At 33.8% G+C, this 17,351-nt stretch overlaps 1 protein-coding gene across 8 annotated transcripts in view; it reads right to left on the reverse strand.

The window, feature by feature from the left end:
- LOC143071085 (solute carrier family 23 member 2-like) overlaps positions 1-17,351 on the reverse strand; it is a 73,538-nt gene that overhangs the window by 19,150 nt on the left and 37,037 nt on the right. For 6 of the 8 annotated variants that reach the window (XM_076245170.1, XM_076245167.1, XM_076245169.1 and 3 more), the window contains 4 exons: positions 8,972-9,152; positions 5,941-6,098; positions 3,382-3,479; positions 1,829-1,920 (listed from right to left, as the gene is read on the reverse strand). In XM_076245170.1, coding sequence (XP_076101285.1) covers positions 1,829-1,920; positions 3,382-3,479; positions 5,941-6,098; positions 8,972-9,152 — 529 coding nt within the window. Of the gene's footprint in view, positions 1-1,828; positions 1,921-3,381; positions 3,480-5,940; positions 6,099-8,971; positions 9,153-9,419; positions 9,621-14,011; positions 14,098-17,351 lie in introns of those variants that run through there. The other 2 variants (XM_076245173.1, XM_076245168.1) reach the window with 2 other exon arrangements.

The raw sequence follows: 17,351 nt of genomic DNA on the forward strand, positions 1-17,351 counted from the left end.
ATTTTTATGAATGCATATGAGGGATTAATTATTACCAGATTGTTTAATACAACCACTACAGAAATCACATTGTTAAAACATATAGCTTTTTTATTTAAGTTATGAATATCATTGAAAATTTTAAGGTAGCAGCTGATAATGTTGAAATGTGTGTCACATTGACGAGAAAATATACAAGACTGGGGCATAGTTATCTCACTATAAGGATAATATGTTAATTGATGAAAAAACTATTATTAAGGTATTTAAACAATACGAAGTTATTTGCAAATCCTAATGAAAAGACTGGACAAACAATATTGTCAAGCATTCTATAACATTGCATGATGAAACACCTATTAAAGAAGAGCATCACTGATCAACAGGCACGTTTTGGAATGTGAAATAGAAAGTTTAAAGAAAAACATGTATCATTGTCTTAGTAAATAAAAAGTCATATCATGGCGGCTAAGTGTTGATTACTGGAAAATGAATGAACAGACTATCTAAGATACATATCCGATTCCGCTGATTAAAGAAAACTTGAATGCTTTGTGTGGATCACGTCAATTCTCTCAACTGGACTTGGATATGCTTGATATTGTCATATACTAAGCCTAAAGACACAGAAAGCTAAATCAGCAAACAGCAATGCCACTCAAATTATGTCATGAGGCATCACATTTCAGAAAATAATTGAAGCAGTAGTTAGCGGACGTCACTTGCATTTAGCAGTGTTGTAGCTGAACAATACTTTTTTTTATTGTAAATCGTGTGATGGCCATCTTGTATGCGTTTATGAAGAAACTTTAATTGTCATCACAATCAGTTACATTTTAAATACTAATGTCATGAGCTGTACGAGGGAATTGATGCATTTCATTACAGTCCTCATGACTGTTACGATACCGCCCGTTGTCTATTGAGAGAACCGTACATTTTTTTCTACTTTTCGGAACCACAATGGCACTAACCATGCAGGACCATCACGGTAAGTCAATGTCATTAAAACCACCCTCGTCGTTGAGATAAGTGTATGTTAAGTTTAGCTTGTGTCAATAAGGAGATGCATTTAATTTCAAACTTAATTACATAATCAAATAACAAGCATGGAACATGTAGAATAGTCACTAGCCAAACTCTATATTACAATGGTCTTTGTTTTATTGTATGAAAACAAAACGTAACATCATTTAATGAATTTTCTATTGTTTTGAATGATTTTAAAATATTCAAACGTTTATGTGAAGGTTTTTTAAAGAATTATCTTTAATATAATACGTTCCGAAACATGGAATTCATGCTTCATGTTGATGATTTTTAAAAAATAAGAATATTTTTTGGGGTGTATGCTAGATTTTAGTCATATACTTCATAATTCAAGACAACAGTAGATTCTGACATGAAATGAACTTCCTTTATATTAAGAAGCTGACTATAACCTTATACTAATGAAAATTCACTGAAAGTTTATATATTTTCTCTACGTATTCCTCTAATTTTGATTTAATTGCAATCTTAAACTATAATAATGTGTATCACACTAAAATAATAGCCAGATATATGCAGCATACAAAGGTAACATTAAATAAAGACGTATATTTGTGTTTAATAATTTGCATATTAAGTTGCTTTTTTCTACGGCTTGGGAATGAAATTATTAAAAGTCGATAATTTATTACAGGGTCAATTGCGGAAATTGACAATTGATATCCAACGAAAATAATGAATCCATTGATTTTTCTCCAAAAATCCACGAACAAAATTGTACCCCACAGCCATATATCTTTTATATATTTATTTTTCTTTTTAAATTTGACTAGGAGTTCAGTATACAATGAGTACTTACCTTTTGAACCTGTCCATATAAAATATCATCTGCACTTGTTGTTCTATTAACTAATATTGATATGTTTAATGTTGAATTGTAAAAAGAGCTTTCTGCAATGAAATAAGAATTTCTGTTTAATGTTCACACAATTCTTAACTTCAAATTAGTCCTAGTAGTGAATTGAGGTAATTCAATGTAAAGCATTAAAAAAGAAAAATCCTTCACCCACCTAATCACAAACTAAGACATTGTTGACGCCGACGTTGCCGTTGACCCCGGAAACAGCATACCTATGTGTCGCTTTATGCCTCCGTCAAGCGAGACAAAAAAAAGTCAGCATATATACATAGTAACAGCTAGAACTGACATCAAAGTGAGAGGGTTAGCGATGTAGTCCACCATTTTCTACATCTGAACATGCCTGTACCAAGTCAGGAATATGAAAGTTCTTGTCCATTCGTTTTTTATGTGTTTTGTCTTTCAATGTTGCCATGTGATTATGGACTTTCCGATTAGATTTACCTCTGATTTCAGTATTTTTGTGATTTTACTTTTTTTCTAGAACATGAGCCTTGATGAGATCTTTAACAGGCTTATGTTTGCTGTGTGCCACTTTGTTATACATGAGCCTTGATGAGATCTTTAACAGGCTTATGTTTGCTGTGTGCCACTTTGTTATACATGAACCTTGGTGAGATCTTTAACAGGTTTATGTTTGCTGTGTGCCACTTTGTTATATTGTGTCTCTTATTTCGTAATTCGTAAAGCCAACAAATCACTATTGTGTCTATTGGCTTTGTTTACACAACGTAGTCAATATAATGGAAATGTATACGACTGTCATACAAGTGAGAGGTTTGGCTAACTAGAGTTAATCTACCATTACCTTCATAAGAAAATACCTGTACCAATTCATGAACCATTTGATTTGGGACTTTCGTTTTGAATTTTTCTTGGTATTTTTGTGATTTTACTTCCCACAATACTAAAAAGGGAATGAAGACAAAACGTAAACAATTACATGCACTGACAACAAATATGTACAGCATGTTAATATGTGTAAAAGAGGAGATAAAACTTCATTGGTCACATAACTTCTGATTGTTCTTCCATTGTTACATCACCGACTTTCAAATGTTACGGTTTAGGAAAGTAAATTTAGAAAAGGACTTCATACACACAACATTTGTCTATTTGTCATTTATCAAGTGATTGTGTTATAATGTGATTCAGCATTCATACTGGCAATATGTATGGATGTAATGTGAAGTTGTAATCATTAGCATTGCAAGAAGGTCATACTCCTATTAGAGTTCTTTAAAACTGCCATTGTAGAAATACAATTAAAATGGGTCGATGGGATTCGGATTGACAAATGTTTTTCTAAAGACCTTGATATGCTACTAAACTGGAGATTAAGACACACAGACTTACAGACTTGGTGTACATACTTGCAGAAATTGATTATTATGGAACATCTTAATGTACAAAGTAATTTTTAAAAAAACTTCACAATGCCAATTGAATATTGAGATAGAATTCGTTATGTGTTATTGGCACGGTAAACATACCCGTTATTATTTGTGGGTCACATCGTTCAGGATCAAGTGTCTGAAGTGCAAGTAACGGCACTGTGTACTCAAAAGCTGCACCTTGGAATAATGGTAACCTGTTAAGGGAAAAAGAAGCATATTATTAACAGATACATTGTAGATTGAATAAATTGCTTATATACGACCGCAGAAGTCTAACACTGAACAGTTGGGGCAAAAATGAACACAATATTCGGGCTTGATACAGGTCTAGACCTGAATTAGGATTGTAATTAGATATTTGACACATAATAGGTTTCTGAAACAGAATAACTGTAGACAAAGAACTTAGAATTGGTTATATGATTTGAATTTATATTTAATTGTTTTGCTTTTGTGCATTACACTTTGCTGTTTCGAATGGATCCCCCCTTTTTTGCAATAAGAATAATATTTGAAGAAATTGTCTTTTTAATTTCTGTAATTTTGAGAAGAAAAAACCATTGCCCCCCCTTTTTCCACACAAAAAAAAATTCTTTCCCTCAAGACAAGGTCATAATCTCAGTTCAATTTTCCAATGGAGTGTAAAACCATAACTACCCATTCAAATACAGGCATTTTCTAAAGTAGAAAATTGGCTATAAAAAAAAGAATCAAAACAATAGGATAATTTAATATATATCTTCATCCAATTTTCTCAACATTGGTGCAGTCAAATTTGGCAGATATTTAGGGCCAAATTTACACTTTTAAGCGAACTAACTCCTTTATTTGAGAGTTTAACATCGTTGATTAACACCAAGTAAACTCTTAGACTGACCTTAAGCCTTGTCAACTAAGTTTCACCATACTTCGGTATTCTCATTTTAGAAAGACTCTATCAAATGTTCTAAGTAGATATAAATACTAAATTACATTTAATTTATATTTTCTTAAACCTTATTTTTTCCAACATTTTTTTCTTTCTTGTCAAATGAACAAACATTTTAAAGTAAACAAAAGGCTAATATATGAATGCTTACAACATAATGAACAAATATGTTATTTCATACTATATTTGTAAAAATATAAATTCATTCAAATGTATTCAGCCTTTTAGACAATTTTTCAAATGGATGGATTTCAAGATCAATAAAACATCCCAAATTTACAATTTTCCGTGACTAAATTGTTAATATTTTTGATAATAATCCATTAAAATATTTGTAAAATATCCAACAGAAAAATAAAAATTCAAGGTATTCATAATACAAATGTACAATTAACCTACAGTATGACATGTAGGGTGTTTAATTTAGATGTCTTTTGTGACACCTAATCAGAATTTACATCATTTGTAAATGTTTTGCTTTGGTCTTTTCAACTTGTCAAAACGTGGATTCTTAATGCTTATATAATGTGTATAATAAAACCTCTAGTCTCACAACATAATGATATTTATGTGTTCTTTTCTAACATCAATCAGTTCACAAATATGAAACTACTCTGTTTCATATAACTCAGTAAAAACACAACTTTCATTGATATAATCATATAACATTATTGTTCAATACACAATAAACTAACTATGTTAAAACTGTAACTAACTTCTTACTTTATTTGGCGTTTTGCTTTTACATTTTCTTATTCCAGCGTCACCGATGAGTCTTTTGAAAACAAAACGCGCGTCTGGTGCATATACAAAATTTCAATCCTGTTATCTATGATAAATTTAATCACATATTTCACAAGAATTGGTAAAATTTACCTTTTAATTATAACAACTACAAAAGGAGTCAACTTGCGGTAGGTTAGCGTTTCAGTCTTGTTCACGTATATAATATTGCCCTGGTCATCATTATGCTGTTAAAAAGTATTTCTCTTTCTACTATAGTTCCCATAAACATCACGAAAAATGATTAATATTGATCTTTTAAGGTGTATATCTCCCATAAGGAGTTGACTGACAACTTATAACATTTGACCTGTTTGTTGAAAGTGTTCTGCTGATCATTTTTTAAACAATTAACTCAGAATTATGGATACTCTTAAAAATGAGATGATTATAGACCGATGTTTGTTTGTTGTCTTTTTATATTGGCAATGCGTTCAATTTAAAAAGAGAAAATCCTTAAGAATCGATTGATGATGTCTTTATATATAATTTTATTTTAAGAATGGAATAGAAATTTTATTTCAATTCGGGTAACATGCGCATTATTTGTTCCCTCTTTGTTCGGTCTTCAAAAGTCAAAAATCGATTAAGAGAAAACAAATCCAGGTTACAAATTAAAAGAGGGAAACATAACAACTATAAGACAAATGTAAGAGGAAACCAACAAAAACAACAGACTAATTCATTCCAATATTTACTGTTCAGTTAAATTTGAGGTAACATATGACTTTAAAGATAAAACCTGTGAGGAGTTTTCGGACACTTTCCATCATAATGAGTAACTATCACAGTACCTAGCTTTGATAACTTCACCTCCTTTGCCTGATTTTATCAGCAGCCAGTAATTATATTTATCTTAATATCCTTGCCTGATTGTCTTCATTTTTTATGTGTGATACTTTCTACTCAACTCAAAGGTAGTCTTTCGTCTTTTTTATTCTTACCTCACTCCAAACAAAATCATCATCAGCGTGGTAATACCATCCATAAATAGAGTGGTACTGAGCAGCCTCGTTTTAAACATGCCATTTGTTTCTCCACACACAGCTTCCGCTACCATTATAGACAATGCTAATTGATTTGCCAGAGAGAGGAGTGCTTGCTGAAAGTAAAATATTAACTTATTCAGGGGTTTGATAGGATAATAGACAATGCCACTAGGCTTGCCATATGTATAACTGGCTGACAATAAAGATAACTTAATAAGGGGTTTGTTGGAATTCAAGACAATGTCAACTGGTTAGCTAGAATGAGAGAACTGGCTGAAAGAAAGTATTCTTTTTAAACTTATTTTAGGTGTATGGTAAAATTATTACTTATCATAGATACCTGACTAAAAAACGTGTACATAAAAAAGACAACAGTAGTATACCGCTGTTTAAAAGTCATTAATCGATTGAGAGAAAACAAATCCGGGTTAAAAACTAAAACCGAGGGAAACACATCAACTAAGACGTATATAAGACTAGCATTTTGTCTACAAAAGACTTATCAGTAACGCTTGTATAAAGTAGTTAAAAATGTCAAATAGTTATCAAAGGATCCAGGGTAATAGTTTGATACGCCAGACGCGCGTTTCGTATAAATAATACTCACCAGAGACGCTCTTATACAAAAAAGTAAGAAAGCCAAACAAGTATGAAGAGCATTGGGGACCCTAAATTCCAAAAAGTTGTGCCAATTACGACTAAGGTAATCTATCCCTAGGATAAGAAAATCTTTAGTATTTCGAAACATTCATAAATTTTGCAAACATTAAATTTATAAAAATGACCATATAATCAATATACATGTCATCACAAAAAGTGCTGACTACCGCCCTGTACGCGATAACGCACGAAGATGAAGAGCTTTCAGATCCGAAATGTCTTAATGATTGGTAATACATCTAAGGTATTGGAATTATAGACAATGCTAACTGGTTTGCCAGTGTATGGGGTGCGTGCTGAAGGCATATATATAACACATTTAGGTGGACGGTAGAATTATAGCAAAGTCTTCATTTTTCATTATTATATGCTAAATTTTTAACGCACAAATCAAAGAATATATTATGAAGTTATAATACATTGTTAAGTGTCTATTTTGAAGCTTAAGGCTGCCTGTTTGATCTATTTTCTACGATGAAGTTGCTTCAATGTAGCTAAATTTTACCTTTAGAATAAGTCAAACTGAAGATTAATTTTTAAAATTATTATTTTTAAATGTAAATTATTTTGTCACTGAAATACCTGGGAGACCGTATCAAGTACCTGACTGATTTGATCTACTGTTAATATGCATTACTGCATTTGAGACTTACATGTCTATTAAGTTAATATAGTCGAGTTGTTGTATTGTCAGAGATTCAAAATCGTTAAAACTTCTGATTTTTCATCAACATCTAGTGGCAACTATTATATGTGCAACTTAAGGTCTAGGAAGTTATCGATGTGGAGATAGGAAAGAATGATTGAGTTTTAACTTCCACAAGAAAAGACTTTAAGGTTAGACAATTAAATCTTTTCAAGAAAACAGGCTATCCATGGATCCCTCAGGTAGTTGTTGTAAGGTTTCCCTTATCTGATTGTTGTTCTCTCAGTACACGAGAATCGTGTCTATTCGGACCGGGTATAACATGTGTATGTCTCCTCTCGTAACTTGTCTATTCGGACCGGGTATAACATGTGTATGTCTCCTCTCGTAACTTGTCTATTCAGACCGGGTATAACATGTGTATGTCTCCTCTCGTAACTTGTCTATTCGGACCGGGTATAACATGTGTATGTCTCCTCTCGTAACTTGTCTATTCGGACCGGGTATAACATGTGTATGTCTCCTCTCGTAACTTGTCTATTCAGACCGGGTATAACATGTGGATGTCTCCTATCGTAACTTGTCTATTCGGACCGGGTGTAACATGTGTATGTCTCCTCTCGTAACTTGTCTATTCGGACCGGGTATAACATGTGTATGTCTCCTCTCGTAACTTGTCTATTCGGACCGGGTATAACATGTGTATGTCTCCTCTCGTAACTTGTCTATTCAGACCGGGTATAACATGTGTATGTCTCCTCTCGTAACTTGTCTATTCAGACCGGGTATAACATATGTATGTCTCCTCTCGTAACTTGTCTATTCGGACCGGGTATAACATGTCTCTGCAGATACTAAATAGTGTACACCTATGACAGATTCTATTCTGAAACAAGCTTAGTACTAACATGTGAAGCAACACGCAGGTGTCACACGTAGAACAGGATCTGCTTACCCTCCCAGAGCACATAAAATCACCCCTAGTTATTTCTAGGGTTTGTGTTGCTTAGTCTTTATGTTTCTATGTTAATCCATAGTTCTCTTTTAGTACATGTCCAACACTTACATGTATGCATGAACCTTTGTTATGTCGAGTGACAAGTACTTGTCTACTGGGATGACCGTTGACCCTTGGAATCGGTAAAAAATAGCTAGCTGCTAGGTGGATTTTTGACCTCTGTGAATCAGTAGTATAATACTGGCTGTTTGCAGACGCTGGGCCCTGGAAAGCGGTAGAAAATTACTGCTTTTGGGTGGACGGAAGGCCCTTGATATCAGTAGAAAATTACTGGCCATTGGGTGGACGGTAAACCCTGGGAGTCGGTATTCAAACATTACTAGCTGCTGGATGGACAGTTGACCCCGGGAAGGATTTTCCACATGAAAAAGGTTAGAGCAAAACACAATATCAATCCACATAATGCATTCTCTTTAATATATCTTTTAATGTAATTTCTTATTAAAAAAACTTTTACAATTTTCTGATATGTCATCTTGTTCATGTTATTTGTCACCACATGCCGTTGATGTTACCAATTTTTATACAACAAAATAGCAATGGCAACAATTATTAAGGGTATATAATTTTCTACGGAATTTAAGGACTAGTTTATGTGTACGTTTAACGTGTTTACAAAATGAAAGGACTAATAGATTAATTGAGGAGATGTAAATAAATACCTGGAAAGCAAATAGTATAGTGAGATGTATTGGAGGGTTGTCAGTAACACCATAGATTAGGGCATCATCGGTGACGTGAACTTCGTCCTCTATTGTAATATCACCCTCGGGTTCTGGGTGAGGGGTAAAACCATTCTGATCCTTCTCCTCCATTAATGTCATGGTGGCTGAATTATCAGACCTGCAAAATAGAGATATCTTCTTTAACAAGATGTATGTTGTATATATGTGTGACTGTGTATAACATGTGTACAGTCCTGGAAAATAATGATGTCTTCTTTAACAAGATGTATGCTGGATATGTGAGGCTATTTATAAAATTTATACAGATTTTACTAGGAATAAAACATGTTGTATCTTCACAAAGCAAACTAGTTCACTTATAACCATTTGTTGTATGTAGTTTCTAAATACGGAACAAAATAGGGACGTAAAGTAAGTAACTGACCTTGAGTACATCTTTGCACCGGACATCACCACCAAAATATTTTCTAATCCATTTCTTATTAAACAATCATCAAAATACTCTGACCAAAACACGTCATGATGTACAATTACAACCAAAAGGAGTGCAGCATGTTAGAAACTGATGAAGAATCAATAAGTATATTTATCTTACGCCCTCATCTTATTGATTCTTGATTATCAACATCAGAAAGAAAACAATTATTAGAACTTAATAGTATTTTTAATGTCATTGAGATTTTCCCGTTTTACATTTATTAATGAACATGATGTAACTACAATCAAAAATACAATAGTTTTTAAAGGATTTATTTTTAGACCAGCAGTAACAATAGACGGATCAATCAATACCACCATTTAACAGGTTTACATCACATTACACGTATAGCCTAATCTTGATCACACATTACACATGATTTCCTTATAGATACGACCGAGAAGTTCACGGAGTACAAATACGACAATATTCATCCAAAAACCCTTCATCTTCTGATTTATACTGAGAAACAAGAAAACATCTCATAACATAAACAAAATGACTATGTATTTAACTTAAATGGAGTGCAGTCAAAATACATTTCTATAAGAAGATAAAGATAAGATAAGAATTTTATTAGTCTAATCAAGAACCCATAAAGGGCATCATTTTACAACACAATATGATTGGAAAAAGCAAAACAGAAAACTAATACCATACTATAACATTATGGACAGGATCAGAGCCTAACACAACATGTGTTTTATATAACTATTATATTAAATCTTATAACAATAAAATATTATATTATTTCATATATTTTGTTTACATCTGGATCTTATTTCTAAACCTTTAATAATGTAATTTCCTAGGCACATGAGAGTTGGTAAATGCTCATTTGTGAACAGCCAGAAATATTTCTTATCATTAGGTAGTTCTTTAAAATTAGTACAAAAAATGGTAACTTTATCAAATAATAATTTCCTATGTTCATCATATAATGGACAATTTACTGTAAAATGGGTCTCATCTTCAATAGAATTTGTTCCATGTGATAAGGCAGCAACCATTTGATTTTCTGGGGGGGGGGGGGGCTATGGTTTTTTTTTTGAAAAAAAGTTTGTTTCCAGTTTTTGGAGAAAAAAATAATTTGTTTTTGATTCTGAGAAAAAAAAATTGTTTGTTTCACCCTCAGCTGCCACTATATGTAATGCTAAAATTGAAAGAAAAAATTGTTTTCGACTTGTGAAAAAAAAAATTGTTTTTCGCCGCAGGCGGAAAAAAAATTTCTCCAGAAAAAAAAACCATGCTACTGAGATATCGTGACACCAAATCGCCTGCACTGCAGCCGTCCCGCTAGACCACACGACCACCTGGGCTCTACAATAATAAAGCTTTCAGTGGCCGTGTGTTACCTTTCCTCGTCAGTTTTAATCTAGCGGCGTACTACAGTACATGATATATAAGGCATGGAGTGTTATTGTTACAGATCAGCTTAATTATCTATAGTAAAGGATCCTACAAATTAATGCAAGATACAGTCACAGAAAATAATTATATTCATAAGTACGTCTGAGTCAGTGACAACTCTACAACAGATGTATCCATCGGATCGCCATCAATGATGGTGATACATGGCTGTGTACATTATGTATATACAACTCGTCTAAACATCAACCCAACAATGTTAGATCTGTAAATTTGCTTTCGTAAATTTTTTATTCTTCCTTCGCCGGGATTCGAACCCATGCTACTGAGATATCGTGACACCAAATCGCCTGCACTGCAGCCGTCCCTCTAGACCAAAAGACCACCTGGGCTCTACAATAATAAAGCTTTCAATGGCCGTGTGTTACCTTTCCTCGTCAGTTTTAATCTAGTGGCGTACTTCAGTACATGATATATAAGGCATGGAGATGTTATTGTTACAGATCAGCTCAATTATCTATAGTATATATCTATATATATATACCCCATTTGAAGTGGCGCCCAAAAAGCAAGAGTTTTATACTTCATTTAGGATCATGTGAAGTAGCTGTCAAAAGTTATGAGTTATATACCTCATGTAGAGTGGCATGATTTCCCAGATGGTATCACCAGCCCAGTAGTCAGCACTTCGGTGTTGACATAAATATCAATTATGTGGTCATTTTTTTTTAATTTCCTGTTTACAAAACTTTGCATTTTTCGAAAACTAAGATTTTCTTATACCAGGTATAGATTACCTTAGCCGTATTTGGCACAACTTTTTGGAATTTGGATCCTCAATGCTCTTCAACTTTGTACTTGTTTGGCTTTATTACTATTTTGACAAGAGCGTCACTGATGAGTCTTATGTAGACGAAACGCGCGTCTGGTGTACTAAATTATAATCCTGGTACCTTTGATAACTATTTCTATATAATGTGCAGTGACCGTCAAAATAGAAAATTTCTATACCCAATGTGGCGTGACAGTCAAAAGGCATGATGTCTAAACCTAATGTAGCGTGACAGATAAAAAGCAACATTTCTATATTTTAAGTAGAGTCACAGTCGAAATACATGATTCTATACACAATGTAGAAAGACTGTCAATGGGCATGCTTTCTATATCATATGTAGAGTTACTGTCAAAAGACATGCCTATACATAATGTAGAGTCGCAGTCAAAATGCACGATTTCCATACCTCATGTGGCGTGACAATCAAAAGGCATGCTTTCTATATAATGTGCAGTTACCGTCGTGATTCCAATACCTAATGAAGAGCGACAGTCAAAAGGCATCAGCCCTATAGCTAATGTAGAGTGACTTAAAAAACATCAGCCCTATACTTAATGTACAGCGACTTAAAAGACATGAACCCTATACTTAATGTAGAGTGACTTAAAAAACATGAGCCCTATACTTAATGTACAGCGACATAAAAGACATGAGCCCTATACTTAATGTAGAGCGACTTAAAAGATATGAGCCCTATACCTTATGTAGAGTTACATGTACCAAAAAGTTACGTTTATCCCCCGTATAATATTTGATATTTATAATGTTTATAATCTTCATACCAATTGTATGTACATCTCCCCGTTTAGTATATATCTAACTTAGTAGTATATCACCCCCGCCCCTCAATTATCGTAATTCATGTTTAAAATCGTATTAGCAATCGTAGACCCAACCACTTGTTACACATCGTATATCCAATTGTACTCCCGTCACATATTATAAATAAGATGTGGTATGATTGCCAATGAGACAACTGTCAACAAGACCAAAATGACACAGGCATTAACAACTATTAGGTCACCGTACGGCCTTCAACAATGAGCAAAGCCCACACCGCATAGTCAGCTATAAAAGGCCTCAATATGACAATATAATAATTTACATGAGAAAACTAACGGCCTTATTTATATAAAACTAGAGGCTCTCAAGAGCCTGTATCGCTCACCTGATTTACTTGGGTTTTTGAAATCATATACAAAAATATAAAATTTTGCTAAAAGTAACAACACTTGGCAAGCACCTCATAAGGAAAGGAACATTCATGCTGTGTTTGATTTCATTCAATTCAGTGGTTCTTTACAAGAAGACTTTTGTATGCATTTCCCATAGGGTCCTATGTTAAACTAAGTCATAGGCGGATCCAGGGGGCCCTGGGGGGCCGGGCCCCCCCTTTCGTGGGAAAAATTTTGTTGATTATATAGGGAATAATTGAAGTATGACTGGAGCGGCCCCCCCTTAGGTCAGTCAGTGCCCCCCCCCCCCTTTTTAGGAAAAGTTCTGGATCCGCCACTGTAAGTCCCCCACCCCACTGGCGGCCATCTTGGATGTTGCAATGACAACAAAGTAACAACACTTGGTCAGCATCTCATTAGGAACATTCATGCTATGCTAGGTTTTATTCCATTCAGTGGTTCACTAAAAGAAGACATTTGTATGTATTTCCCATAGGGTCCAATGTTAAACTAAGTCCCCCACTGGCGGCCATCTTGGATTATGGATGGGCTACAAAGTAACAACACTTGGTCAGCATCTCATAAGGAACATTTATGCTATGTTTGGTTTCATTCCATTCAGTGGTTCTCTAGAAGAAGTTCAAAATGTAAAAAGTTAACAACGACGACGACGACGGACGACGACGGACGACGGCGGACGACGGACGCCAAGTGATGAGAAAAGATCAATTGGCCCTTCGGGCCAGGTGAGCTAAAAATAAACGAAAAACAAATATGTAACATATAAACAAACGACAACCACTGAATTACAGGCTCTTGACTTGGGACATAAATAATGTGGCGGGGTTAAACATGTTAGCGGGGTCCCCCCTAACCTGGGACAGTGGTATAACAGTACAACATAATATTGCCTATTTAAAATCGTCTCTTCAAGCTATGAACACCCCCCCCCCCCCCTTTCCCCCTTTTCCACTTTGTCACACATTTTTCAAATTTTTTGCAAAGTTTGATCGCACACCTTTATAATTTAAATGATAAATGATTGACCTAATAAATTATAGCTAGTATTGTTGACATATTTGTTATTTTAAATCGTCTTCTGATTGTACCCCCCCCCCCCCTTCCTTTTTTTAAATATTTATGATTAAAAATCGTCTTACCAATTGTTGTTAAATCAAATCCCTGTAAAAAAAATTCACACGTTATAAAAAAGTGGACAGTAATGAAGATGATGACCGGTTAGGTGTTGACACTGACAATTTATTTTACCACCAGGTGAACAGCATGAAGACAAACACTTGTCAAAATGACAGTTGGGGAACATAAAAAATGTTTTATTGAATAAAATAAATGCATTGTATACAAATGTAAAGTGAAAGTATTAGTAGTCAGACTATGATCTAAATTAAATGGAGATACCTTCTAGTAATGACAAAATGCATATTAATGATTGATATCCATTGTTAAGTATCATCAGTTAGAAAAACTTTTGTTACATTATGGTTAACTTTAACTCATAATATGGTAATGGAGTTGTGGGGGGCAGACGTGTTTCCTAAAGTGCTGTTACATGTATCCAAATTAGGGGGGAAGTTGAGCGCGCACACACATTTCACCTAAAACAATGTGTGTATACCAGGATCTTGTAAATCGGTGGTTGTCATTGGTAGCTGTCTGTCATATTTGTTTTTCGTTTATCGCAAACACAAAATTTAAATCTTTCACAATTTGTCATACCGGACCCTAAATAGGTACTGTAATTTTCCTAAATATTTAATATACTAAGTTGATACAATATGTCACAGCTCCTAGGGTTTACTTAGATCACTTACATTTTTAAAAGTAAACCATTATAGGTCAAAGTACGGTCTTCGACCAACACGGAGTCTTGTCTTACACCGAACAGCAAGCTATAAAGGGCCCAAAAAATGACTAGTGTATAACTAATAGGCTTGCCATAACATTTTAGGGGGCTCTGATTTGCAGTTTCCTCGAATTAATGAAACGAATAGTTTATGGGACGAAAGCGCGGACGATTGAAAGGAGGGAGATACAAAAACCAGAATAACTCCTTCCTTCGGACTGGAGGGGAGAGGGGATTGATATCAGACAAGAGAGGGAATTATTATAGTACCGGATTGGGGATTAATATGAGACTAGAGGGGGTTTAATATGTGTTTTGTCTTCATTTCGTTCGGAAAATGGATGAATAATTTGTTTATGCTGTTACTCTGTATAAATGTAAAAAAAGAAGATGGGGTATGATTAGCAATGAGACAACTCTCCACAAGAGACCAAAATGACACAGAAATTAACAACTAGAGGTCACCTTACGGCCTTCAACAACGAGCAAAGAACATACCACAAAGTAAGCAATAAAAGGCCCCGAAATGACAACGTAAAACAATTCAAACGAGAAAACTATCGGCCTTATTTATGTACAAAAATTGAACGAAAAACAAATATGTAACACATAAACAAACGACACCCACTGAATTACAGGCTCCTGACTTGGGACAGGCACATACATTCACAATGTGGCGGGGTTAAACATGTTAGCGGCATCCCAACCCTCCCCTAACCTGGGACAGTGGTATAACAGTACAAGTTAATATATTTCACCATGTTGTACATAATTGAAATATTAAGGTATCCTCGCCTGGTACAGTTGATAACACAAAGTTAGTTTTTACTAATGTGCGAAACAAAAAGTGGAAAGGCCCAGTTATATAACAACTGTGTTTTGTCTACGTAACATTTTGATCAAGTGTCTGGTGTTTTTTAAATGAATTATTTTAACTTCGCCTTTCAAGTTTTGTGCAAAAACATTAACACCAAGATGTATTTCATTCTTAAAGGTAAAACTGATTAGCCTACTTGAATTCACATGCACTTTATTATAGCTTTGTTCAAGAAATGCGTGTTGACTGTCACACATTATAAACTTTAAAAAGGGGTGTAAATGAGATGGTGATAATTGATTAGACAGCAATCCGACAAAATAACAATAGTAGATATACTGGCATGTCACGCTTCTCCTCCATCGACTGGATATTATAGGACAAGGTCTTCCTAAGATATACTACGTATTATCTATTTCTCGCCTTTAATAAACAAGTACAAAATACGTGTATCACAACAATGAAAATGTATGAAATCCTTTGATATAAAATAACGAGAGGCTTTTATGTAAATATTATGTTAATCAGTGAACCATGAGAAGGAGGTATTTAACTCGCAATCTGACGAAAAACATCTATAGGTTCGGATTTTAACCGTAAACAAACTTGGTGTCAGTAACATCTATAGGTTAACTTTCGGTCTTTTAACAGTAAACCAACTTTATTAAGTTCTGTATGCTCTGAGTAAATAATCTACCTTTGCTAGATTACAATCAACTGATTCTTACATTAAAGTTTATTTGGTTCAATACCACAAAGGTAGCTGTAGATATAATTCTCCCGTACAACATTAATGGACAGCCATATGACTGCAGGGAATTTATTATTACACAATAAAAACTGCAAACGTTACTGATCAAATGATAAAAATAAAGCATCTGAACATGAAACCTTTTTGTGAAGTACTAACATACATATATTTAGAGTACATGTATAAAGTTTTCTGAAACAATTTATTAATTCTTGTAAAACATGTTCCCAAATGAGCACACGGTACAATGCAGATCGTGACTTAATAGTCTTCAATAAATAATCTTTATTATTGAATAATTATAATCTGCACCACTCCATGCATAAACAGTCCGACATGTTATGTATTTAGACAAGTAACATATACAATTAAAAACATTAACAAAAATATATGTATTAAATTACTTTTACGAATTCTTTCAAATTATTTCATTTAACAAACTTTTTTTTTCTAAATAACTGTTTCGAATTATTTCATATATGTATTTCTATTTTCTCCTATATTTAAACTTGATTTAAACAGATAGAGATGTGTATAATAAATTCAAGATTCTTTTAACGATATAAAAGTTGTAAATAATAAACAAAACTCGTTTATGTAAATCTTTTCTGAAAAACTGTATATCTTCGCTTAGTAAACAAGTTACCTTAAATATATTCAATATTATCGCTATCACCGATCTACATTTGTTAGGTAAGAGGACAAGGTTACGACGAATTTTAGGAGCTTGTATCGCTCCTTTGGAATATACATTTCTTCTAAAACTCATTGATACTATATTTTGGCAACTGACAATGACATAATTGGTATATAATTGACATAAAAGGCCGTACATTGACCTATAATGGTTTACTTTAATAAATTGTTATTTGGATGGAGAGTTGTCTCATTGGAGCTCATACCACATCTTCCTATATCTATATAAACATCACAGAAAGAAAACTCACAATGGCGCTTCATCATAAATAAAAGCTACAGTAGTTTACCGATGTTAAAATGTCATAAATCAATAGAGAAAACAAATCTTCGTTAAAACTAAAACCGAGGAAAAAACAATTCAAAACTATT

This window comes from Mytilus galloprovincialis, chromosome 4 (assembly GCF_965363235.1).
Source record: "Mytilus galloprovincialis chromosome 4, xbMytGall1.hap1.1, whole genome shotgun sequence".
Classification (NCBI taxonomy): Eukaryota; Metazoa; Mollusca; class Bivalvia; order Mytilida; family Mytilidae; genus Mytilus; species Mytilus galloprovincialis.